Source organism: Kogia breviceps, chromosome 18 (assembly GCF_026419965.1).
Source record: "Kogia breviceps isolate mKogBre1 chromosome 18, mKogBre1 haplotype 1, whole genome shotgun sequence".
Classification (NCBI taxonomy): Eukaryota; Metazoa; Chordata; class Mammalia; order Artiodactyla; family Physeteridae; genus Kogia; species Kogia breviceps.
Genome location: NC_081327.1, coordinates 41,437,763 through 41,464,353, shown reverse-complemented (window position 1 = coordinate 41,464,353; position 26,591 = coordinate 41,437,763). Strand labels below are relative to the sequence as shown.

The 26,591-nt window shown below is 40.7% G+C and overlaps 1 protein-coding gene across 1 annotated transcript; it reads left to right on the top strand.

Annotated features, from left to right (window-relative positions):
- The first annotated feature begins 1,798 nt into the window (after window positions 1-1,798).
- Window positions 1,799-26,544, top strand: TERF2 (telomeric repeat binding factor 2). The gene is made up of 10 exons (XM_059044859.2): window positions 1,799-2,205; window positions 2,313-2,408; window positions 3,063-3,193; window positions 12,197-12,283; window positions 13,552-13,698; window positions 15,208-15,314; window positions 16,606-16,998; window positions 21,557-21,642; window positions 23,611-23,654; window positions 24,127-26,544. The coding sequence occupies exons 1-10, from the start codon at window positions 1,836-1,838 to the stop codon at window positions 24,283-24,285; spliced, it is 1,620 nt and encodes a 539-aa protein (XP_058900842.1). The 5' UTR covers window positions 1,799-1,835; the 3' UTR covers window positions 24,286-26,544.
- The last annotated feature ends 47 nt before the right edge of the window (window positions 26,545-26,591 follow it).

Genomic DNA, 26,591 nt, shown 5'->3' with positions numbered 1-26,591 from the left:
TTTCAGTAAATATAATTTGCTGGTGGTACGTTTTTTCAACATGTAACAAAATCCTTACTCACGTGCCTACTCAATTCCATCCAACCTCAAGAAATGTGACAGGCCCTGGGCTAGGTTCTGGGATGCAGGGTAAAAAAGAAGACAGAGTACCAGCCCCCAAACGAGCTAACTGTGAAGAACGTATTTCAGGAAGGGTGAAGTAGGAGGTGCTAAGGAGGGAGCAGCAAGGGGATTTAACCTAATCCAGAAAGTCAAGAACGGATGAAATGTCTTTTAAGTGAGGCTTGAAGAACAGGAAGGACTGGGCTTCCCTGGTGGTGTAGTGGATAGGAGTCTGCTTGCCAATGAAGGGGACACGGGTTCACTACCTGGTCCAGGAAGATCCTACATGCTGCTGGGCCCGGAGCAGCTGGGCCCGTGCGCCACAACTACTGAGCCTGTGCTTTAGAGCCCAAGTGCCACAACTACTGAAGCCCCCGTGCTTAGAGCCCATGCTCTGCAACGAGAAGCCCCCGCTCACCACAACTAGAGAAAGCCCTCGTGCAGCAATGAAGACCCAACACAGCCAAAAATAAATAAACCAAAAAAAAAAAAAAAAAAAAAAAAAGAAAGAAAGAAAGAACAGGAAGGATTTAGTTAGGCTGGAATGGACAAGATGAAGCCTCTGGGCAAATTGAGTAGTAGGTGAAAAGGAAATGATAGAAGTTGTATACACACACACACAAAACGTGAGCCCAAAATGAGGTTGGCAAATAGGCGAATTCTTCAAGCTTTAGAAGTCATCTTAAGGAGTCTGCACCATGTTCAAAAGTAAAAGGGAAGAGTGATGAGTGATGAGTGAATGTTCTGATCCGTGTTCTACTGTGTATTCTTCGACTCAGTAATTCTACTTTAAGGAAATTATCCTAAGGAAATAATTATGAATTTCTGCAACAATACAGTTAAAAGGATGTTTCTAATATTGAGACTGTCTAGAATTGCAAAATTTTGAAATAACCTAAACGTCTTACAGTAGGGGTTTAGATAAAGAAGACACTGGTTCATCCGTATATTGGAATGCTATGTAGCCGCTAAAGATACTGTAAAAAAAAAATTAATGACATGGGAAAATGCAAAATGAAGGTTATATAAAATATACATAGTATAATCTCAGTTTTGCGTGCGCGCACGCACGCACACACACACAAATAGGTATACAAGACATCGGAATGCTATAAACCTAAATGCCAACTTACCTTTTCATGTGGGATTATGGCTGATTTAAATGTTAACGTTTTGATTATTTTTTTCTAATTGTTCTAAATGCGCTATTTTTGTAATTTAAAAACTATGTCTTAGATAAAAGAATTAAAAAACAAAAAAACCCAGAAATTTAAAAAGAGAAAAATTTTAAGAAAAAGAAAAACAATTTTTTTCTAATTGTACGTCTTATATGTCTTAGAGATTCCTGCGGTGCCGGCCATATTCTATTTCTTGATCTCGGCTGGGTTAACGCTGGCCTTTTGCTTTACTTGTTAAAATGTAAACTTGTTTAATAAAGTTTCCTCTCTGCATTTTACATTTCACGATTTTAAAAATGTTTAACAAGCTGCACACATTTATTTTTCAATATTTTATACACAGCCCAGCGTCTCTAGTATAGCGTTCCACAATTTCGGAGCAAAGTCGACACCGCCAACCACCGTTCATTTACCCGTCTGGGCAGCATGGACTTCAAGTCCCAGCAGGCATTGCGGCCGGCACAACGGGAACTACGGGGTCCTAGAGGAAGGCTGGGAGCGACAGGTCCTTGCCCTCCCAGAAGCCCGCGGGCGGCTCGGAACGCAGTCCGTATCATGGCCGCGGGAGCCGGGACGGCGGGCTCCGCTTCCGGCCCGGGCGTCGTGCGTGACCCGGCGGCGTCACAGTCGAAGAAGCGTCCCGGCAGGGAGGGCACGCAGCGATCGGACGCGATGGCGGGAGGAGGCGGGAGCAGCGACAGCAGCGGGAGGGCTGCAGGCAGGCGGGCGTCCCGCAGCGGCGGGCGGGCTCGGCGGGGGCGCCACGCACCGGGGCTGGGGGGCTCCGCGGAGCGGGGCGCGGGGGAGGTGCGGCTGGAGGAGGCAGTCAACCGCTGGGTGCTCAAGTTCTACTTCCACGAGGCGCTGCGGGCCTTTCGGGGTAGCCGGTACGGGGACTTCAGGCAGATCCGGGACATCATGCAGGGTGAGGGCCGGGCCTGGGGAAGGAGGCTGGGGCTCCTGGGAAGGTGATCTGTGGGGCCCGAGTGTAGCGGCTGGGGGTCGCCGAGCCAACGATGTCTTCTTTCCCAGCTTTGCTTGTCAGGCCCTTGGGGAAGGAGCATACCGTGTCTCGGCTGCTGCGGGTTATGCAGTGTCTGTCGCGCATTGAAGAAGGGGAAAATTTAGGTATGGCTATTTTTTATGTTCTTCTCTGGGCTTCACTTATTTAGGGTTATGTTTTCAAACTTACATCCTAGACTGAAGGGTTCAGGGTTAAGGTGGGCTACTATGTTTCAATCACGGTGTTTATTCTCTGGCCTTAGTTTTCTCCACTTAGTATTCTCTTGGCTGCTTTTCTGTGTTTTTTATTTCCTCCCACCTGTTTCTTGCTGGCCCCAACTCTGTTGCTATCTAAAGTGAATTATGTGAAGATGGCCATTTTTCCTTCATAGTAAAGTGTTTTTAAAGTATGAGCACTTTTTTTTTTCTTTTCCTAAATTGAACTCGACAGCTGTTTAGCAAAATGATCTTTAGTTTCTGGCCGTTTGTATCTGATCGTGCCATTTGAGATACAGATGCATGTGTTAAAAAATAACTTTTCACCTGTCTTGAAAATTAGTCACTTGAAATTCATGGATTTGAATTTGGACCCTTAACATGTTTGTAATCCTGTAGCCAGTATGTAAGCAAATTAAATGCAAATCTTACTATATTTGCATGTTTCTTTTCTATATATATAGAGATATATATATATAGATATATATACATATATATATTTGAACATAATTCTTCTGCTCTTTAGAAAATAGGTTAAAGTGAAAATTGTGCTCTTTGTCCTAGACTGTTCCTTTGATATGGAGGCTGAGCTCACACCACTGGAATCAGCTATCAATGTGCTGGAGATGATTAAAACGGAATTTACACTGACAGAGGCAGTGGTCGAATCCAGTAGAAAACTGGTCAAGGAGGCTGTAAGGCTCTATTTTAATTTTTTTTTTCTTTTACCAAAGATCAGAGGTCTTTGAGGCATCAGTGCTTATCTTTTTTGTGTGGGGTGGAGGACAAACAGGGATGGAGAGAGAGCAAGTGAGCACACTCAGAACACGTAACTCACATACATAGATGTTATTTCATCAGGTGACCCCTTCCTAGCCCAGACTTGGAAAGAACTGTTAATGGCACGTGCTCAGCTTTTGTGATTTTGGTGGTCTCCCTTGTGGCCCTGGCAGGAGGGGCCACAGTACACAGGAAGTGAGTTGGCACTGAAGAATGACATTTTATAGGTTATTATTACCATTTAGAGCAGCATCGTGAAAGGGCTAAAAGTAACTTGCCTAGGATCTTGTCACCCTTATTACAGACCAAGGAGAATAGCTGGTGCCTTGGGAAATGTGGGACTGCTTTGAGCTCTTTCATGCAATTGCAGAAAGATGTTTAGGGAACAATCCCCTTGAACAGACAGAATCAGAGGTGCTGAGATAATCAGCCATTTCGAAAAACAGTAGTGGTAGAAGACTGGCGCAGGCAGTGTTCTCGACAAGAAAAAAGCTTGTAGAGTGTCTAGGAATTTGGGACTGGAACTATGTCATGGCTCAGGTAGCTTCAAGTAGTGGAACTTATTTATATTTAAAACATTGAAGCAGCCATGGAAACCAGTCAGAAAAAGCTTTTTCTTCTCCAATAACCAAGGCTGGGGGTGTGGAAGCAGATGCAGAGGTGGGGACTGAAGGACAACAGCTCAGCATTGCCTTGGCGGTAAAAGTAAGGAAATTGGTAAGAAAAGATAACAGCACCTCGTAAAAGGATGGGATCTTGGGGGCAGGGGGTGGGGTAAGGGACAAAACCTTGTTTAGCAAAGACTTTCTGTCCCTTGGCTATGTGCTGGGTACTCAGACACCCTGTTTAAAAAAACAACAGTTGAAAAACTGTGTGTGGGGTGCAGATATTTTATTTATTCAGTTAAGGACCTTGGGTAAGAATGCTTAGAAAATTCCAATTCCAAGGAGGAATGATTGCAAGAATAGATTTTTAGTATAGGTTAGTCAGGTTTGTGTTGGAGGTAAAATGCCAGAAAAGACATATTAGCAAGGGAGGAGAAATCCAGGGCTACTTTCAGAATAGCTAAGGATCTTTTGGATGGGAAGAAGTGGTACCCGTTCAGGGTAATTCATGTAACTACTGTTAAGTAGCCAGCTAATTCAGAAATGCAGCTCCTTCAGAACACAAGAGGTATAGATCTGTCTTCTGGCTGCTCTTCTGGTAGAGTCTGTGGGCTTTTAAATTAAATATTTATTATTTAAGTTCATTGATCTCTTGTTTGGGGGCTTCATTAGGAAAAATCTATTAGCAAAATCCAGATTCCCTTAAAATAGTCAACCATTTTCTTATGTTGACTCCCTTCTGCTTTATCATTTTCCACCAGGTACCAGATCTCTTACTTAATATATTACTCTTAACTGCTGTGTAACAAATTAACCCCAAATTTAACAGCTTAAAACAATAAATATTATCTCTCAGTTTCCAAGAGTCAAGAAGCTGGTAGTGATGTAGCTGTGTTTCCTACTCGAGGTCTCTCATGAGATTATAGTCAAGCTGCCAGCCAGGGTTGCAGTCATCTCAAGACTCAACCAGGACTGATGGGTCTGCTTCCATGCTCCCTCACATGGATGTTAGCAGGACTCACTTCCTCGCCGGCTGTTGGCTGGAGACTTTATAGCTCCTCGCCTCTCTGTAGGGCTACTTACAGTGAGGTAGCTTGCTTCCCCTAGAGGATCCCAGAGAACAAGAGCCCAAGACAGAAAGCTGTAGTCTTTTATAAACTAATCTCAGAAGTGACAAATCACTTCTGCCATATGCTCTTGGCCACACAGACCTGACCAGCTGGATTTGTGGGTGGAATGGCACTGTGCAGGAGGTGGGTATCATTGGGAGCCATCTTAGAGGTTGGCTACCATGGTTACCTTGATATCCAAGTTATTAAATGATACCATATCACATGTATCTTTGATTTATTTTTTTAATTTTTCATTTAGTCATAGAATTTGTTAGCTTGGAATGCCTAGGCTCATTGAAGCTTTTTGATGCATTTTTAAGATCTCTAAAGTATCACAGCAATTCATCTTAAAGTTTATTAAATTTTCTAAAAAGTTTATCAAATAAGTTGTTAAGTTAGAGCTTCTCAATGTATGATCCAGGGATCTTTGCAGGTCTTCGGGACCCTTTCAGGGTTCAAAACTATCTTTATAATAATGCCAAAATGTTAGTTGAGATTTTCAGTGCACTGACATTTACACTGATGATGCAAAAACAGTGATGGGTAAAATTTCTGGCGCCTTAGTGTGACCGTGACCAAGGCAGTGGTAAATTGTACTGGTAGTCATTGTATTCTTCATTGCCACATGCTTGCAGTTTAAATAATAAAAAACAGCCAGTTTCAATTAAGAATGTCTTTGATGAAGCAGTAAAAAATTACTAATATTATTAAGTCTTGAGCAGACGTTTTTCCAGTATTTTGTCTGACAATATAGGAAGTTTTTCTGTAGCATTTCTGCTGCATACCAAAACATGATGGTTTTCTTCCAGATAAGTACTTGTGTGATTGAGTTGCATGCTGCTGATCTAGCTGCTTTTGTAATGGAATACCATTTTTACTTGAAATAACTGACAAACTTTGGTTATTCAGATGTGGTAATCTGGCAGTCACTTCAAGGAAAACAAGTGACAGTATTTGTTGGCAGAGGTAAAATTCAAGCTTTCAGGTGAAAATCAGAATTTTGGAAAACTTATATTCATGTGCTTGGTAGCTTCCCAATATTCAGACTTTTCTGATATGATTGATGGTGATACTAACAACTGTGATTTAAAAAAGATTTTTAATGAATGTATCAACATTTAGAAGATAACTCAGTAAACCAGTAATTTCCAAATGATCGATGAATTGTATTGCAAAATCATTCAGGGGTAACAGATCCATTAAAAGTGCAAGACAGACTAACAGATTTTAATGTAATAATGATGAAGAGTTCACTTGCCAAAGTTTGGTGTAGAGTCAAAGAAGAATGTCTACGTTTTCTGAAAGAGCTATTAAAATACTACTCCCTTTTCCAACTTTATATCTGTGTGAGGCCAGATTTTTTAATATATTTCAACCAAAACAACATATCACAACAAAAGAAATGCAGAAGCAGATATGAGAATACCATCTTTCTTCTATTAAACCAGATATTAAGGAGATTTGGAAAAATGTAAAACAATGCCTCCCTTCTCATTAAACTTTTGTCTTATTAAATAAGTAATTTTTCATAAAGATATGTTATTTATGTTAACCTGTAATGAGTTTGTTATTTTTTAATGAATTAATAAATATTTTAAATTTTTCTGTTTTATATTTCTAATACAGTGAATACAATGGATATAACCCACATAAACAAAAGCTCTTTTGGGGTCCTCATTAACAGTTTACAGTATAAAGAAAGAATCCTGAGACCAAAAAGTTTGAGAATTGCTTCTATAAGCTGATAATAATATTGAGACTACGTTGGTTTTCTTTTCGTAACTAAAAAAGAGAGATGCCTCAGATTTCTGTGAACAGGAGAGGGTAACATATATGGCATGTTCTTGGGAAGCATTTAGGTGTTGCTTTTGCTGTGTAACTTTGGTAATATAGCACCTTGATTTTCTTTGAGGACCTTACCACATTTGAGGGGCTGGCATCAGACACAATGTCTTAAAACTTTAATTCTTGGAACAAAAAGCTTTGTCAGGGCTTTTTGAGCACCTGTGCTTCCCATAACAGCCTGGTTTCTTTGGTGAGTTTGCTTTTTTAGCCTTTCTTCACTTCTGTGAGTTTGGTTTTCTCTTCTTATGTCCTTTCTGGCCTTGCCTCCAACATATAAACCTATCTCACCTATACTGAAAATCTGTGCTTGGAATTTCCCTTTTGTTTAAGTTAGCCAGAGACCATTGCTATTGCTTAGATGGTAAGAACCTTAACAGAAACATAAGAGAAGAAATTATACTTGTTTCAAAAACTTTCAAGTTTTCAAAAAGCAAAGTTTGATCTCTTAAAAAACAAACAAATGAAAAATCTTCCCAGGAAATTAATGCATAGCTTTAAAAAAGCTCATAGTACAAACTTCGGAGGCAGACTTCCAATTAAGATTTTGAAAGCATTCACATTTCCTTTCTTGTTTCACAAATTAAACATAGTAGGAGCTGTGTTCCAGTTCTGGGAAAGATAGATAAGCATATTCTTCTTTTTTTTTTTTTTTTTTTTTTGGCCACACCACATGGCATGTGGGATCTTAGTTCCCTGACCAGGGATCAAACCTGTGCCCCCTGCAGTGGAAGCACAGAGTCTTAACCATTGGACCCAGGGAAGCCCTTCTTCTGTCTTTCTTAATGAAAGTATAAATCCTGGACAGAATGAATGGAGAACTCACAAATGTAAAGGGTAGTAAGCTAATGGAGAAGACCAGAAGATGAAGGTCCACCAAACTGGTGATGAGTAGATTACCATTTTTTCCCTTTCCAGTATCACCAGGCCTGGACTTGAAGGATCCTGAAACCTGGAATTGCACCCCAGGTGTGAATAGAAAGAATTCCAAGAGAGGCTCTCTCTGGTCTGAAGAGCAGGAAAGGGGATCTGCTAAGGATCAGAGAGGGTGGAAGAAATCTCGTGGTGTTTTTTTTTTTTCCTTTTTTCCCTTCTCTATCCTAGCACCCAGGCAATACTACACTAGTAGCAGCAGTGACCCAGTGATGACAGTGGCAGCAGGGCAGCCACCTAAACCTAAAGAAAGAGAACACTTTCTCTTTAGCAGTGGAGCTGTGATTCCCAGAGCTTGAAGTGGATTCCATTCCTTTTTTTTTTTTTTTTTTTTTAACTGTCTATCCTGATGCTTAGTCCTGGATGCAGATGCAGTTAGTGTGTGGTAGAATAGGGAAACTAAAGCCCCAGGAATGCAAGTGGTTCAGTATTTGAAAATTAGTGAATGTAATTTACCCTGTTGGTCCAAAGGAAAAACCATATGGTCATATCAATTGAAGAAGAAAAAGCGTTTGACAAGATTCAACATTAGTTCATAGTAAAAACACTCAGCACACCAGGAATAGAAGGGAACTTCCTCAACCTGATAAAAGCCATCTACAAAAAAAACTACAGGTAACATCATAGTTAATGGTAAAGAATGGAATGCTTTGACCTTAAGATCCCAAATAAGGCAAAAGTGTCTGTCTCACCACTTCCACTCTACATCATACTAGAAGACCTAGCCAGTGCAGTAAGTCAAGAAAAAGAAATAAAAGGCAACAGATTGGAAAAGAAGGAATAAAATTGTCCCTTTTTCCAGATGACATGGCTATCCATATAGAAAATTCCATGGAATATACAAAAAGCTATAATAAGTAAGTTTAGCCAGACTGCAGGATAGAAGATCAACACATAAAATCAATCATATTTTCATATGCTAGCAGTGAAATGAAATGAAAATGAAAATCTGCAATGAAATTACCAGAACAGTTATTTTATTATTACCAGAAATAACCAGAACAGTTATTTTCTTTTTCTCCAAAAAAGAAAAGAAATAGGTATAAGTCTAACAAAACATGTGTAGGATCCGTATGTGGAAAAAAACAAAATGCTGATGAAGAAATCACAACCTATTAAATGGAAAGACATACCCTGTTCATGGATTGGAAGACCTAATATAGTTAAGATGTCAGTTCTCTCCAATTAATCTATGGATTTAATATAATTCTAATCACAATATCAGCAGGATTTTCTGTAGATACTGATTCTAAAAGACATATAGTAAGGTTAAAAAAAAGACTAAAATATCAAAAACAATTTTGTAACAGAAGAATGAAGCTGGAGGACTCACTACCCAATTTTAAGAATTACTATAGGGCTTCCCTGGTGGCTCAGTGGTTAAGAATCGCCTGCCAATGCAGGGGACACACGTTCAATCCCTGGTCCGAGAAGATCCCACATGCTGTGGAGCTACTGAGCCTGTGCGCCACAACTACTGAGCTTGCGCTCTAGAGCTTGCGAGCCACAACTACTGAGCCCGCATGCCAAAACTACTGAAGCCCGCGCGCCTAGAGCCTGTGCTCCACAACGAGAAGCCACCGCAATGAGAAGACCGTGCACCGCAACGAAGAGTGGCCCCTGCTCACCACAACTAGAGAAAGCCCGCGTGCAGCAACAAAGACCCAATGCAGCCAAAAACAAATATTTTAAAAAAAGAAAAGAATTACTATAAAGCTACAGCACTCATGACTGTAGATATATAGATTCGTGGAACAGAAGAGAGAGTCCAGAAATAGACCCACTGATCAATTTTTAACAAAAAATGTGAAGGCATTTCAATGGAAAAAGATATTCAATGGAAAAAGGATAGTCTTCAACAACTGGAATTAATTGGATGTCCCTATGCAAAAAATAAATGAACCTTGACCTAAAACTCATATAAAAATTGATTCAAAGTGGATCATAATCTGAATGTAAAATGTAAAGCTATAAAACTTTTAGAAGAAAACATGAAAAAAAATCTACATGTCCTGGACTTAGGCAAAAAATTTTTAGATATGACACTAAAAGCAAGATCTACAAGAACATAAAGTGGACTTCATCAAAATTAAAACTTTTGTTCTGAGAAAAACACTGTTCAGAAAAAGAACTCTCAAAATGAACACCCCTATTTTTAAAGAAACAACCAAAGAATACACAGATGGCAAATAAGCACATGAAAAGATGCTCATCATTTAGTCAATAGGGAAATGCAAATTAAAACCACAGAGAATACTGGGACATACCTATGAGAGTGGCTAAACTTTAAAAACTAAGAACACTAACAAGTGCTAGTGTGAATGTGGAGCAACTGGAACCCTCATACATTGCTGATGGGGTGCAGAATGGTATAGCCATTCAGGAAAACAGTTTGGCCATTTCTTATAAACATGCATTTTCCAAATGACCCAGCAGTCCCACCCCTGGGTATTTACCTTAGAGAAATGAAGTTATGGTCACACCAAAACCTGTACATAAATGTTTTAACACCTCTATTCATAATCACCTGGATTGCGGACCACCCAACTGTTTTTCCAGTGGGTGAATGGATAAACAAACTGGTACATCCATACAACAGAACACTGCTTCATCAATAAAATTGCAGGAACTAGTGATAATGCAACAACACAGATCTCCAGGACATTATACTGAGGGAAAGAAGCCAGACTCAAGGCTACATCCTTTAAAAATTAAGCCGTGTGATTTCATATATACTGTATGATTCCATTTATATGACATTCTGAAGAGATGAAACAGTGAAAAGATCAGGGGTTAGGGATGGGGAGGAGGTGACTACACAGTGCAGCACAAGGGAGGTTTATTGGATCCATGGTTTTTTGGTATCATTGTGGTGGTTACAGAAGTTGATACATGTGTTAGAACAGTATGCCAAAAAAGAGTTAATTTTACTTTATGCAAGTTAAATAACATTTTAAAACATAATAGGACCTGGGACTTCCCTGGCGGTCCAGTGGTTAAGACGGCCTTCCAATGCGGGAGGTGTGGATTCAGTCCCTAGTTGGGGACCTAAGATTCCAGTGCCTCATGGCCAAAGAACCAAAACATAAAACAGAAGCAATATAGTAACAAATTCAATAAAGACTTTAAAAATGGTCCACATCAAAAAAAATCTTTTAAAAAACCCAACGTAATAGGACCTAAACGATTTATAAAAAGTAAAGCCTTTGTATGCTTCAAGAAAGTAAGTATAGTCTTAGTATAGTTTTTCTGCTGAAAATGATGTAAAAGTGAATATGATGATCTGATTAAAATGGAAAGACTTAGTAACTTTGTTCCCTCCCTGGCAGTAGGAACTTAGTGTTGTGCCTGCTCTGCAGAAGCGTTTGACACCAGTCTCCTTTGCCCTGTGTGGCTGTGTTCAGCACGTGGAGGACAGAAGCACCCGAGAGTTGTACTTTCTGAATTCCCTTGCTAGTCCTCCTTCTCTTGGTCTGTATGTTGCTCCTTAAATTCTTCCCTGTGAAGACTGAAAATATCTATGGACCAGTTTTCCTTCCCTTTTTCATGTGTGAGACATGTTTCTTTGAGACTGGATTTAAGGTAGCTACTTTATCCTGTAAGATAACTCCAGGTGGTCCCAATTTTTCCTCGCTTTTCTGATTTTTTTAAAAAGTGCACATACGTTTTTTAAATATCCTTTTAAATTTTCAATCACTGTTATTTGCCCTCTACATATGTTCTCTTGAGGTGTCTTGACCAAAGGATTCTCCTTTTTCTCTGTGGCTGATGAGACCTTCTCATCCTACCTGAAACTTTGTCCTTTCTTTGCTGCTTGTGGCTGAGCTGGGTTTGTCTGTCTCAGCAATTCCCTGCACACTTTAACTGGAGTTGGCCCGCTGGGGTTTACAGTATGAGAGGCTGTGCTGGTTCTCCTAGCGAACTGGCCTCAGGCCTTTCCTGAATGGAACTAGCAGAACTCTGTGGTCAGCAAATTATTCCTCTCCTCCCCAGCCCCCACAGTATCTCCTCCTCTCATTCCCCCCATTACATCAAAGCTTTTGCATCCAAAAAGAACAAAACCAATTGTTCTGGGGACCTGGGATGACTCCTGTCCATTTTGCTTTTCCTTAGGAGGCCCTATGCAGATTGGGTAAATGGTCTGTTATCCAGGAGATCAGATTTTGCTTTATCAGCTATTTTTTAAAATCCAATGTAATGTTGAAAATCTATCTTACACACTGAAAGAGAGCATACGGTTGTTCATACGCTTGAATAATAATTGTTAGTTTTTAAATACAGGAATTTGATAGAATGTGAAAAAGTTCTTGGGTATGTAAGACTCAGTTTTACTTTTTAGTTGAGCTTATTTTGGTATTTGATATTCTAATTATACCTTTCATTATTACAACAGTTTTAAAAAAAAGTCTTTTTCCCCCTTTTGTAGGCAGTCATTATTTGTATCAAAAACAAAGAATTTGAGAAGGCTTCAAAAATTTTGAAAAAACATATGTCCAAGGACCCCACAACTCAGGTAAGTTTGATATATTTTTGCTCCCATGACCTAAATCCAGCTCACTGCCTTTTGTGGGGAAACAGGGAAAGGGTTCTCTGTCAGGAATGTTATCTAAATATTCGCCTTTAAATATTCAGCACCTTGAGCATGTTGCCTTTTATATCCAGGATAACTTACTGTTAGAATGGTTTTTCAAAAATCTGTTTGAAAAATTTACATAAATCATTTACTTGCCCATTTCTGTCAGGCTTCTGACTGAACTTTAGTGATCAGCACTGGTATTAACACTTCTGACTTTACATAAATGCTGATCCTGCAGACTTGAGAATCTGCCTTGGTGAGGACTAAACTCTTCTATTTTCTGGTGTCAAAAGCTCTGTTGGTACCCTGCTCTTATTTTTTGTCCTTTATAAATATAAATTTTCAGTTTTTGAAAAGGTAATACATATTTGTAATACAACATTCAAAAGGTACAACAAAAGAGCTTAGTGAAAATTCTCTCATGTCCGACTCAGCCATCTCGTTCCTCTCCTTAGAGGCAACCAATGTTTTTTTCTTTTATTCTTTTTTTTTTTTGAGTTACACGGGCCTCTCACTGTTGTGGCCTCTCCCGTGGCGGAGCACAGGCTCCAGACGCGCAGGCTCAGCGGCCATGGCTCACGGGCCCAGCCGCTCCGCGGCATATGGGATCTTCCGGGACTGGGGCACGAACCCGTGTCCCCTGAATCGGCAGGCGGATTCTCAACCACTGCGCCACCAGGGAAGCCCTCTTTTATTCTTAACAGAGATATTCTGTGCATATGCAAGCAAATAAGTATGCATGTGTGTATATATACAGACATACACATATATCCATTCTTCCTGTTCTTCCCATATACATACGTGAGCATATTCTACACACTTAATTTGAGCATTTTGTAAATTGCTTTTTTCCCTTAATATATCTTGGAGATCTTTTTATATTAGTACATAGGGAGTTTTTCATCCTTTTTGGTTTTCTTTTTTTGGAAGTTTAAAAATCTTTATGTAAAAGTATAAAGGTACTTTAGATCCTAAGTTCTTCATCCTTTTTTTTTTTTTATAGCTACATAGTAACCTACTGTGGCTGATCAGTAATTTTTTGACTTGTTCTACATTGTGGTAGGAGGCTTCCCTTCTTATATGTGTACCAGTGATATTCATTGACAGCATTGTGAAAGTTCTGATAGTGTTGTTTTAACTCATGGTCATTGAATTTTTACTGGAGTTTTTCTTTCTCACATTGCAAAAATTGGTCCTTTGTGTAGAAGCTGAGAAATGATCTCCTGAACATTATCCGTGAAAAGAACTTGGCCCACCCTGTTATCCAGAACTTTTCCTACGAAACCTTCCAGCAGAAGATGCTGCGCTTCCTGGAGAGTCACCTGGATGATGCAGAGCCCTACCTCCTCACGGTGGGGCTTGGCCTTCTCTTCCCACAACTGTGATGTAGCCTGGAGGATGTGTAGGCAATTAGAAAAGGGCAGCTCTTTTTTAAAGTGAAAAGAGTAAATGTGTGGAAAAAACTGAATTATATGTGCTATCTTTCTTAATTAAATGCCTTAAATATTCAGAGGCAGAGATCCTGGCAGAGGCAAATGCAACATTCCTGGTTTCCCTCACCTCCCAGTTTTACTTCCTCTATGTAGGATTCATCTGTGTGGTTAAAGTAGGAGAACATTCAATTACAACTGATGGTGGTTCCCAAAGGAGATGAAATCTGAGTTAAGTCTGGGAGAGGAAGAGTGGTTTGATAGATGTGGTATGATGGGGTTGTTGTCAGGAAGGAGGCATAACTGGAGAAAAGTGTGACTAGCGTATGATTAGCAAGAGAGGCCAAATGAAGACATACTTTAACTGGATCAAAGGGATAAGCACTCAAAGGGATAAGCACAAAGAATGGATGCAGTGAGGCTCAAGACAGCACAGGGAAGAATTAGAACCTAGTCTGTCATAGAAGGTGGATCATGAACTGAGTGAGAGAGTCTTTTTTTAAAACAAGGATTTTGAGAGTGTTCAAATTTTCCTAGTTCCTAACAGTAGATCTGCAAGGCCCAAATCAGAATAGTGTCAGTGACCCTAGCAATCATTTGGCAATTCTCAAAAATATTTGTAAAGCAGATAGTTTGGAGTGTTCAAGGAGCAAGTGTCAGGATACTTGAGCCTGGCCTAGGAACCTTTCCTTCATATTCTGGTAGCTGGAAAATAACCTGTCACTGTTTCTGTTGAGGACAGAATTCTCAGCTCTTAAGATACCACTCGTTACAGACATGCAATCTAAAATGGAATGATACTGGACTGACTGGAAATGTGTAAAACTTCAGTCTGAGGGTGACAGAGGAACAGCTGGAGTTAGAGCAAGATTGGCCTACTGAGGGCTTCATGTGGTACAAGTAAGGATTTTCAAAGAGTTGTTAATAGGCAAAACATTTGTGGAAACAGAGTCATGAAAAATTCTATACATAAACTAAAAGACATTAATGTAGACATCAGTCATCCCTAAGTTTCAAAAAAAAAAAAAAGATTTGACTTTTACATATGACCCCAAAGGTCTATTAGGTATTCAGAAACTACATTAGGGATGAGATTGGAAGGATAGAAGAGGAGATACAAAGTAAAATCATTTAAGTATTTGTTGTCCAAAATAACCTTTCAGAATTCTTGGAACCAAGATGCTTTTAGCACCACTCAGATTGAGTTCTCCTTTAGTATAGAAAACTGTGAGCCATTTTTTGAGGGAAGGAAGGGAGGAAGAAATTTGAGATAATTCTTGTAAGTTCTTTCCCTTTTTATGTCCTCCTCTAGTCTATGCCTAAGTTGGGTATGTAAGTGAACATGCTTGCATGTTGAGTGTGTTCATGGTGAAAGAAGTCGAGTTGATGAAATTCTGTGACTCCCTCTTGCTGACGTCTTTCCTTTCCCAGATGGCCAGAAAGGCTTTGAAATCTGAGTCTTCCACCTCAACCGCAGTGAAGGGAGATAAACAGCCAGCACCAGAGCCTGTGGAAAAGCCACTCAGAGAACCTGCCAGGTGAGAGAGATGCCCTTTTGTGATGTTGGCTGAAACACTGGGGTGATGTGTGGGAAGCACAGTCGTCGTCTTCGAGCAGGATCAGTGGTTTGACCTCTTAACATGTTACTGGGTTACTCGTAGAAGGCACTGTGGGATTTACAGAGCACATCCTGGGAAGATGGGAATATTGAAAACGGGATGTCAGATCCTTGGCAGAAGTTCCTGACTCGCTATTCCTCAAAGGTTCTCTCCTTTTGTTTCTCTCTCCTTGCCTCACCTGTATCTACTCAGTACTTCCCTGTTGATACTTCATCTCTTAATGCACTGTTCACACTTGTGAATCAGATTCCCAGGACCAGTTAACAAAGCAGAGGTCACACGTTTAGATGTCTTTGGGGGCCCAGTAGGAGATGTAAAGGAGCAAAGTGGGTCTAGGATAATACAGTTGAGAGCACGGGACTGGGACACAGAGAGAGCATGCTTTCCAGCTTCATGTGATTGTTGCTATGTGAGATGTCCAAACTTCAGTTCAAATTTTTATGTGAGACGTCCAAAAAAAATTTTTTGAGATTTCCCAATTTCTGAATGTTGGCGGTTAGTCCAATTAAAAAAAAAAACTTGAATAGCTTAGACAAAACACATCTGCCAGCTGGGTTTGGCCTGCAGGCTGCCAGTTTGCCCTCTGCTAACAGTTTTTACTTAAAACATCCAAATGATAGATGAACTTTATTTTGAAAAGGCAGTTTCTCATTGTTCCAAGACTGTGTGGCACTCTTCTCACTCTGAGAATTCTCAGGATCCCATTTATAAGTGTAGTGTAGGAGAAAGAGGGCAGAATGGAGACCAGTCTTTTACTTCTCTCACAATGAGGATTGGACTAGGACAGCTGGAAGAAGAGTTTAGACTTCAAGGTGAGATTGCTGGCTTATCACTTGGCTGTCCAGATGGACTTGTAGTTGTCAGGCACTACACAGAGTTCTTGCACTGTGGAAAGCACCGCTTTAGTCCATGCAGACTAATGGCTTAGACAGCACACAGGCTGAAGAGGTTTCTGGAGGGAGTATCATTGGCCCTGGTTCCTTTAGGGTTCTTTTACTTGAAGTTTGAGCTCCATAGTTCAACTTACATATCATATTTAAAGCCTCTGCTTAACACTTATAAATGGAAGCTTTTATAAATAAAGCTTGTATCACGCACCTTTTTTTTTTTTTTTTTTTAATGAGTTCTCAACGTGAGGAGTTTCTAATTTGAAGCTTCCCACTTTGAAAAATGGTGAAACTGATCTCTGTTATGTGTGCATTATTTGTAGGCAGCTACAGAACACTCCAACCACCATTGGAATTATGGCTCTGAAAGCAGCTTTCAAGACTCTGTCCAGTGCACAAGATTCTGAGGCAGCCTTCTCAAAACTGGACCAGAAAGATATGGTGTTTCCTAATAAAGTGTGCCCACCATCACCAGCCCTCAAAAACAAGAGACCGAGAAAAGATGAAAAGGAAAGTTCAGCCCCTGCTGAGGGTGAGGGTGGCTCTGAACTGCAGCCCAAGAACAAGCGCATGACAATAAGCAGATTGGTTTTGGAGGAGGACAGCCAGAGCACTGAGCCGAGCGCAAGCCTCGACTCCTCCCAGGAAGTCATTCCTGCTTCACCATCCAAGCCCACCATCCTCAACAAACCCCTCCCTGGGGAGAAGAATCCCAAGTATGAAGACCTTCTTTGTAGAAGTTTGGGGGCTGGTTGGTGGTCCTGGTTATGCCTGGTATTGCTTCCGGGAATGAAGTAACTTTCAGCTAAGTTGTTCACCACCAAGGCTTGCTCAGACTGCTAGAATGTGACTCAGGGTGGGGAGTGACGTCGTAGCCGTCCTGCCAGTTCTGACGCCCCGCACGTGGGCTTCCAGGCATTGCACTAGGCAGGAGTGAGGGTGAAAGGGTGTCAGAGCCTCCTACTCACCGCTGCTTCCATTTTCAGCAAACTTCTGAGTGCCCTGACTACTAAATATTAGTCTTGTTTGTTAAAGGAAGTTTGTTTGAATTGGGCCACGTTATACTTTGATCCTTAAAAGAGATTTATGAATATTTATAGTTTTGCACGTTCTATGAGCATTTGAGACTTGGCAAATTCAGTAATTACTAATCTCTCACATTCTGCTAGGTTCTGTGGGGCAGTGGTTAGAATGCCTTCATTTTGCTCCCCATCATGACCCCCCAACCTGGCTTTCAGTTTTGCTACCCTTTGTGCCCTCCTGTGGATCTTTCCTCTAGGCAAACTGGTCTGCTTGCTCTCCCTGGAACCCTGTTTCTACTACTGTACGCTTCTTGCTGCCTCTCATTCCCCACATGTGGACTATTATTCCTCCACCATTGCTTGTCAGAATCCCATCTGTCTTTCAAAGAGAAGAGAAGCTGATGTTGACTAAATACTTTCTGCGGGCCAAGCACTTTCATGTATTATCTTACTGAATATCTACACTCCTCACTCTGTGAGTGATTTACTAGCCCCACTTTATAGGTGAGGAAGGTTCAGAAAAGTTACTAACTTAACCTGAAGTCACACAGATAAAAAATGGCAAAATTGGGCTTTGGGATTTTTAATCCCAGTCAGTCTTGACACAAAAGCCCATGGCCTGTATACCATGTACACCAAGCTGCCTCTTAAAACTCTGCCTCCTCCCTAAATTTCCCCTGGTCACCCTGCTGTAAGTGATCACCTCACTGATCTCCAAGGTCATCGCCATCTCTACTACTGCTCTCTGTTACAGCTGTTTGGGGACCTGTGCCCTGGCATGCTTGTGCTGGGTACCCTGTAGGGCTGTGGCATCTGATAAGTGATTTATATTCGGGCACAAATCTGCACTATATGCACCACTTACTGCATTTGGAAGTGGTGAGTCATTGGCTGGGCAGGCAGATGCAGTCAGCACACTATTACTCTCATTTGATACCTGATCTCCTCTACCCCTCACAGCAATTCTATGAAGTATAAGTATTGCTCCCATGAACAGACAAGGAAACTGGAGAGAGTGCATGATTACAGTGGTTTTATAAACGGGAGACTCTGTGAAGGTTTCAGACATACCTTTATCATGTGTCAAGGGTATGAAGCATGATGGGTACTCTCAAGCAGAGGTGGGCAAATTATGGCCCCTTGGCTAAATCCACCTGCTGCCTGTTTTTGAAAATAAAGTTTACTGGAACACAGCCACACCCATGAATTATGTATTGTCTGTGGCTGCTTTTGATGCTATGTTGAGTTGAGTAGTTGCAACAAAGACAGTAAGGCCTGCAAAGCTGAAGGTACTACTGGCCCTTTACAACAAAAAGGGATCCTATGACCTCGGCTCTAAATGAAGGGTATGTGAGGTGCCTTGGGAGTTTCAGGGAAGAAGAGCTGGGCCTGGATAGCAGTTGTGGGTGGAGCAAGTTAGCAACCTTGCAGAGGAGCAAGTGTTGAGCTGGCCTTGAAGAATGAGTAGGTCATCCAGCAATATTGGGAGTTTGGTTCTAGGAAACAGGAGCCTCTTTAATTACAGCACGAGAAAGCCTGGTATGAGCCGGAAAATGTCACGTAGTCTGTATGGCAGGAGAATACAAGGCACAGAGAGGATGAAGGGAGAAAAGTCTGGATGGGTAGATGGGCCAGATTTTGAGTTCCTATTATATTTTATCAGGCAGAGGTTCTCAAGAGGGGCTTCATATCACAATAACCTGTGCAGTATTTAAGAAATATATATTCCCAGGCTCCTGTCTACTGAATTAGAAGGGACAGGGGAGTGTTCTCTAATCTGCTTTGCTAACTGTGCCCCAGATAAGTCTAATACACCTAATCAGAAAAAGCCTCTGAGCACACACCACTGAGGGCTTTTGAACAGACACTGAGGGAAAGGAGAAGAGAAGCGGTGGCTGGAGAGTGCTGCCCAGTGAGCAGTCAGGACCCAGGGGAAGCTGGGCCAGTGGAATCGGAGGAGGGGAGGGCAGGATTAGGGTCTATCACCTAGACGGCAGGGCCACGACTACTAGATTTTTATATCCCCCACAGCACAGAACTAGTGCTTACTAGATAGTTTATTAACCAAACAAAGTAACAGTTCTTGGTTCTTGCAATTTAAGGGGCCACATACAAAACTTCTATAAAAGGCTAGCAAAGCGTAAACATTTTAGGCTTTGTGTCTCTGTTGCATATGCTTCTGTTTTGGTTTTTTTTTTGTACAACCCTTTGGAAAATGTAAAAACCATTCTTAGTTCAAGGGCTATACAAAACCCAGCAGCCACAGGCTGTAGTTTGCCAACCCCTGTAGACCAAGTTTTAACTTCACCAGTTAGGAGCGCAATGGGCCAGGAAGTGACCCGGCTTGCCCGCACGGCCACCTCACAGTTAAGATGAGGACCGAGGTCTCAGCCTCTTCCACAACCTGAGAAGTTAAGGAATACCAAAAAGTTTATACATGTAATAAATGCTGAGTTCAGAGGAGGAGCAGAAAGTTACCAAGTGATCTGCAAAGACTGTCTGCAGGAAGAGTGAATAGCCACTTAGGTGAAAATAATGGACCCTGAGGTTAAAATCAGTTTTTATCCCAGGGCTTGGATAAACAGATGGAACACTTAAACTGTAATGCTGTCTGACCTTTATTTATGAATAGTAATCGACACAGCTAATATCCTGAGAAGGAAAAACCTCATGTAATTTTTTTTTTTTTAACTTTGTCTCAAGCAAATCAGTTATTCTTAGAAATAACCCTTTGGGGCATATGATCCAATTTAAAAATAAAGAAAAGTAAAGAGTCCACCATTTGTCCCAGCCACTTAGGTAATTGCATAGAAAACTCATGTTTTTTTCAAGTTTATGCACTTATTAAGCAAACTGCTTTCATTACTCATTTGCAAAATACCCAGACAGCCTTAAAAATAAATTTTTTTTATAGTGGGGAAGGAAAGAGCAGTTTGTTTCTACTCTCTTCATCAGGTTTTTCGGTGACTTTTATCTATGTAAATTCTTCAAAACTTAGTTCAGATACTTTCCATGTTTGTTTTGTAAAGGATGTTATAATTCTGAGCTCAGATTTGTGCTATGTTCTGTAAGAGTAACTATAATTTTCATTTATTTAATAACTTGGGTTTTGGATTATTTTTCAGGTTGGGGACTGTTTCTGGTTGCACCCAAGTACTCAAAATTTCATGTTCACAGGAATGATTCTTGTTTGCTTACTATTCTAATCTTTGATGGTATAAGTCCTTTACAGCTCTTTGATAATCTCATTGTTTAGCTAGTATCTCTCCAGCTTCTATGAGGGTGTGTGTTACCGTGCCCAGTGTTTGAAGTAGACAATTGAGGATATGGTCCCTGCCATCAGGGTGCTTATGGTTAAGGGTATGTCGTGATACGGTTGTGTAATAAAGTGGAAGCACTATCGTAAGGGCAGAGGAGCGGGGGCTTTTTGTATGTGTTAGGCAGTATTCATTGAGAGTGATGGCCTCGAAAGATGGGCAGGACTTCACTTGGCAGGGAAGGGAATCCCAAGGAGAGAGAATAGCAAATAGAGAGGCAGGAAAGCACAGAACTTACAGGAGGAAGGAGGAGTAGAGAGCGGTGTGGGTGTTGGTGGGGACAGGAGGAACTGCTGAGAAATTGACGGGCCAGACTGCATGATCTTGATTCCCCCATATGGGCATTTAGGCTTCATTGTTTAGGCAGTGAGGAGCCATCACTGAATAGAGGAGGGATGTGGTAATTTTAGGATGATTGTTCAGGTGGCTTTGGAAGGGGAAGGGGCTAGGGGGGAGAGACTCCAATTAAGAGACTAGTGTAATACTGGTGAAAGGTACTGGACCATGGGCTTGGACTAGGGGAATAGGGAGGGAAAGGAGAACAGTCCAGAGATAGGAATAGAGCATGTCTGTGATGGAGGGGAAGGAGTTTGCAGCTCTAGGTTAGAAGAATGCTGAAATCTGTAATAGAGTCCAAACCAAACAACCAACCAAACAACCAACCAAACAACCAACAGGAAAATGAACAGATCGTTGAGGGGGATGGTGATGTATATACAGTGCTGAGTTTGAGCGATGGTCCTGAAACCTGGGGGATGTTGACATGGAGAGGCCTGGTCAGGTCAAGATTTGGGAGTTGTGTGTAGGTGAATCTCGAATGTGCTTACAGCACAACACGGAGGAATACAGGGCCACGAGTAGAGCTAAGGACAGAGTATGGGATGACCTGGGATGACTTTGTTTTACACCTTGTCCTCTCGCTGATGTTCCCTCAGAGTACCCAAAGGCAAGTGGAACAACTCTAATGGGGTTGAAGAAAAAGAGACTTGGGTAGAAGAGGACGAACTGTTTCAAGTTCAGGGTAAGCCAGAAGATTCTCATTGGTCTCTCCTTGATACTTGCTGAAGTGTAGGTGCATGTTCCTTCCTGTCACATCAATGTTCCAGAAATTGCTTGTCTCCAAACTAGAAAAAGTTTAAAAGTTCCTCACTGATTCATGAGGAATCAGTTTTATGTCTCTTCCCATTAAACAATGGAGACTATCAAAGCAATGCTTTACATTTAAAGAAAACTCCTGGTTTGGTTTAATAAATCCTATATTTAATTGGTAGTTGATGTTCTTCCTAAAGTTTTTTAATTAGAAAAGGTAGAAGTGGTCATTCCTTACATGTCTTATTTAAGTAAATAATCTCTTACCAGTTTCTATATATGTGTTTTTTTCTAAGATGAGAAACTTTACTTTTCCTTAATTAATATTGAACTTCATAGTATTTGCATTAGGATCTCTCCCACCACATATTTTGCACTCTGATGGAAATATATACACGCTAAACCTTAGTTTCAGAGATTCTGAAGACTTTTGTAACACAGTAGCAAAAGTAATCCTTTGCCAACCTCAAAGGTTTTGCCCTTAAAAATTACCTTTCATTGGCAAAAACATAGTTGGCAAAATCAAGATTACACAGAAAATGGGAGAAGTAATAAAAGTGGCATTAAATATTTTAAAAACAGGATATAAAAGTTCTAGAAAACATCCACTTTTGATGCAGTCCAGATTTGTCAGTTTCAGAAATCGGCTTCTACTATATTATGAAATACTTCATAATTTAAAAATAAATAATGTGCTCCTATAAGTATCCCTTTTCCTGAGTCACCTTTCTTCACTCTTCAGGAAGCATTACTGGGACAGTGGCGTCTGCTGAGGCAGACACTGTAGCAAGTTTCACATTTATGCAACTTTGCCTTTTCTTGCAGCTTTTTAACTGGCTCTTGTTGGCTTGAGATGGCATGTCCATTATACTTGTATACCCTCCTGGTAGCCCTCTGGTCCTTTAAAATATTATCTTGGTCCCTGTTTTTGAGGCCTGATCTATTTCCATAGGATGAAAGGGTAGAGTTTGACCAGATCTCACATGGTCTGTTGGAGTGGGAAGCAATAATTATTACCCTGTTCTTTTTGTTTGAAGAATTGGGCCAAATTTTTAAAATGTATTTATTTTATTTACTTTTGGCTATGTTGGGTCTTTGTTGCTGTGTGCGGGCTTTCTCTAGTTGTGGCGAGTGGGGGCTACTCTTCGTTGCAGCGTGCAGACTTCTCATTGTGGTGGCTTATCTTGTTGCGGAGCATGGGGTCTAGGTGCATGGGCTTCAGTAGTTGTGGCTTATGGGCTCTAGAGCACAGGCTCAATAGTTGTGGCGCACGGGCTTAGTTGCTCCGCAGCATGTGGGATTCTTCCCGGCCCAGGGCTCGAACCCATGTCCCCTGCATTGGCAGGTGGATTCTCAACTACTGCACCACCAGGGAAGCCCCCAAATTTTACTTGTATCTAACAGTCAGGGATTTGGAAATTCAAAAACAGTAAAACTGTGTTATTTCAAAGCAGTCATTAACAAGGGGTTATAAAGCAGAAATTATATATATACACACTCAAATATGTGTGTATATATACACACAAATACATATATATATTACATACACATGCATATATATATGTGTATATATATATTAGGATTTTAAATACCACAGTTCCTCAGTAAGTTTAGAAAATGATAGTGGTTTTATAAAGAGCCTGAAATCCATCATTAACCAACACTTATTGAATGCCTGATTATAAAGTATTTGCTTTGTACAGATTCTCATGGACTGAAATGATTGGTATCTTGCAAGCAGAGGACAAAACCAAATTATCCTTCAGTGATGTCCTTTCTTTTCTCAAAGTTTGTAAAATTTGAATCAAGTTTTCCTTTTGGGGACGTTTTATGTCTTTTTCTTGTGGTTTGTGCCAAGAAAGGTAAGCTCTGAAATGAGTCTACTTTTAATGTTTTCCAGCGGCACCAGATGAAGAGAGTACTACCAGTGTAACAAGAAAGCAGGTAATTTAAAATTCTCTTTTCTGATCTTTTCTGGTTGTGTAGGTAGAAGAGAGATAAAGTAAGTACCCACTTCTCACAGGCATAGACTACCCATGCAGCTGTTAAAAAAATTTTACTTGTGATTTTCAGATAATCCAAACTAAGTTAAATAGTTACTCTCTGGAAGAAAAATCTAGGTGGTCAGAAAGCTGACGCATTTCCTAACCACGAACAACACACGTTTGAAATTTTGAATGCAGAAATGGTTATCAGTTGAGGATGAAATGGCAGGACACTGAAAATTAGGAAATGTCCAAATCCATGGTGTTAACTTATATTCTATATCATGTTTTAAAAGTATAAATCCTTCCTTTGGGTTCAGATTATTCTCCTAGGATTGAGTTTACCTCTTTACTATATGAAAAAATAAATAAGTGGAAAGACAGGTTGTGATAAATCCTTTGCTTTTTTTTTTTTTTTTTTTTTTTTCCAGAAGTGGACTGTAGAGGAAAGCGAGTGGGTCAAGGCTGGAGTGCAGAAGTACGGGGAAGGAAACTGGGCCGCCATTTCTAAAAACTACCCATTTGTTAACCGAACAGCTGTGATGATTAAGGATCGCTGGCGGACCATGAAAAGACTTGGCATGAACTGAAACAGGCCTTCATTTCCACAGAATTAACAGGAGCATGGTTCCTAATAATAGCCCCTGGTAGTCTGCTGTTTCTTTCAGAAGCTGGGCTGGAATGAGAATTTGGGGCATCTTCCTCCCATGTGGGGGAGGTCCCAGTTCCACTTCATCACAGTTGGAGATCATGGAGCTGAGAAACAAAGCCAAGTCCACCCCATGTCCTTGACAGAGATGACAGGCACATAGCTTGTACAGTGCCAGAATACCATTAGTATTTCCCTTCTTTAGTGGTTTGCTTGAATTTAAATCCCTGGTAATCTGTAGAACCTTCTCCTAGGAAATGGTGGAGTATGTTAGGAGTCACTTTTGACTCCATGACCTGTTAAAACCAGCAACATGAGCATTATTTGGAGCGAACTTGTTCCAGGTAAAGCTCTGGCCTTCTGATGCACATGCAAAGGAACTTCATCTGTCATGAGCCCAGGTTGATGAGAGACCAGTCCTGGTGGAATCAGAGTCCCTTTAAAAACTCTTTAGCCAGTTGTGACATCAACTCCTAGACGTGACTGCCTTGGCATTTGCTCTATTTGCTGGGCTGTGTAGGCAGGTTTAACCTCCACTTCTCACGTGGTTGAACCAGTGTGTTTTTTGGTAAAATGGTGATTGTAGATAAGCTTAGTCCCTCTCCCCATCCTCTCTCCCCAATTCCCTTCTTTATGCTGGACTTTTAAAGCTTAAAAAAATCCTGATTGAGTATAAATGCCTAATTCCATTCTTTGTGAAATGGTTGCTTCCGCCTGATTCCCTAATTGTGCTGTGTTAGTGTCTTGCACTGGAATTCAACATTCCCTTCTCCTTTTGTACTGTGTTGTGCTTGCTGTCTCTCAGACATCCTTAAAGACTATCTTTTTAGGAAAAAAGAATTTCAGTAAAGTGTTTTCTGTAATTTTTTAAAAATGAGAACTAATTATTGTCCATAACTTGTAGCATTCTTCATTAAAGTCTTGCTTCTCTCAAATTTAAGTAGCTGTTTAATTGCAGCTGAAAAGATGGAGGTAGCAAAATGTTGAACAAGCTTTGCTAAACCATATTGTCCATGTTAAGAAGCTGATGTCAAACTGTATTGGATGTTCTAATCCTTGGAAGCTGTGCCATACAGAGATGTGAAAGTTTCCTCTTAATTTGTCCATTTCCTCATATAATGTACCTCCGGGAACAAAAGAATTCCTTTTTTCTCACTTTTGAGTGAGTGAAAGGCAAGATGTAAAGAAATGCTAAAGTTTAAAAATTCATCCTGTAGTTGCAATTTGGAAACTTTGTACAGCTTTCTTACCTATTAACTATGTGTTTGGGGGTTGGGTACTGCTGTTTTTCTAGCAATTAACCCCAAATGAAACTACAGTGAGAAGGTAAGAAACTGATCTCCACTCGATCTGGTTGTAGCTACTTGTGATCTCCCTCCAAACCAAGCTTTAGCATCCAGAAGCTTTTTACCTTCAACTCTCACATTGTTAGATGGCGCTCTCTAGGTAGAAGAATGACACTGTGATACATTTAAGGAAGCAAAATATCCTCATCGTGTTTCTCAGAATTTGAGAAATGCATAGATCCATTAACTTTTAACATAACTTCAATGCTATCTTTATTATAATGTTATAAAATGCGTACAGACATAAAACTCTGCCTACAGTTTCTATAGAACTATATAACTTACCATGAACTGATGACTGTTTTGCTGAACCTAAGTCACTGCTCACCACATGAGTAGTGCTAGGACGGTGGCAGCAGTGGGACTCTGGTGGGGATGCCTGACTGAGAAATGATCCGTCTCTCCCACCTTCACCTTAGTGAGACTGCTGCAGAGCCACTGTGCCTCCAGACTGCTGTGATGTCACCTGGCCTTTGCTGGAACTGAACACAATTATGAGTGTGTTCTTCATAACATAACACATAGCTTGTGACAGTTAAAGTATTACCAATTGGAGTCACTGTGATGCCTTCTGAAGCAATACTTGGTTAGAAGGTACTCATGCCGTTTTGTTTTTTAAGATTATGGCTGAGATAAAAACATTTAGACATTGTCAGAACTCAGAGACTGACAGACACACTGTCCTGATGGGTAAGAGTGTGAGGCCCACTCAGGGCCCCAACTGTGCCAGCTGTGCTTGGAGATGGTGAGTTAGCCACTGGAATCTCTGGATGTCCATTTCCTCGTCTCTAATGTAGTAGGTAATGGTACTTCCCTTGTAGGCTGTTGTGAGAATAAAATAAGATGCATGTAAATGTCTCTGCCATGAAGTCAGCCTTTTTCCCCCTGTGGTGCTGAAGAA

Excerpts from the sequence above, each read along its gene's own strand:
- TERF2 (XM_059044859.2), top strand. The coding sequence starts at position 1,836 with ATGGCCGCGGGAGCCGGGACGGCGGGCTCCGCTTCCGGCCCGGGCGTC. Across the intron at positions 2,206-2,312 it reads GATCCGGGACATCATGCAGG|CTTTGCTTGTCAGGCCCTTG; the intron begins GTGAGGGCCGGG and ends CTTCTTTCCCAG. Across the intron at positions 15,315-16,605 it reads CCACTCAGAGAACCTGCCAG|GCAGCTACAGAACACTCCAA; the intron begins GTGAGAGAGATG and ends CATTATTTGTAG.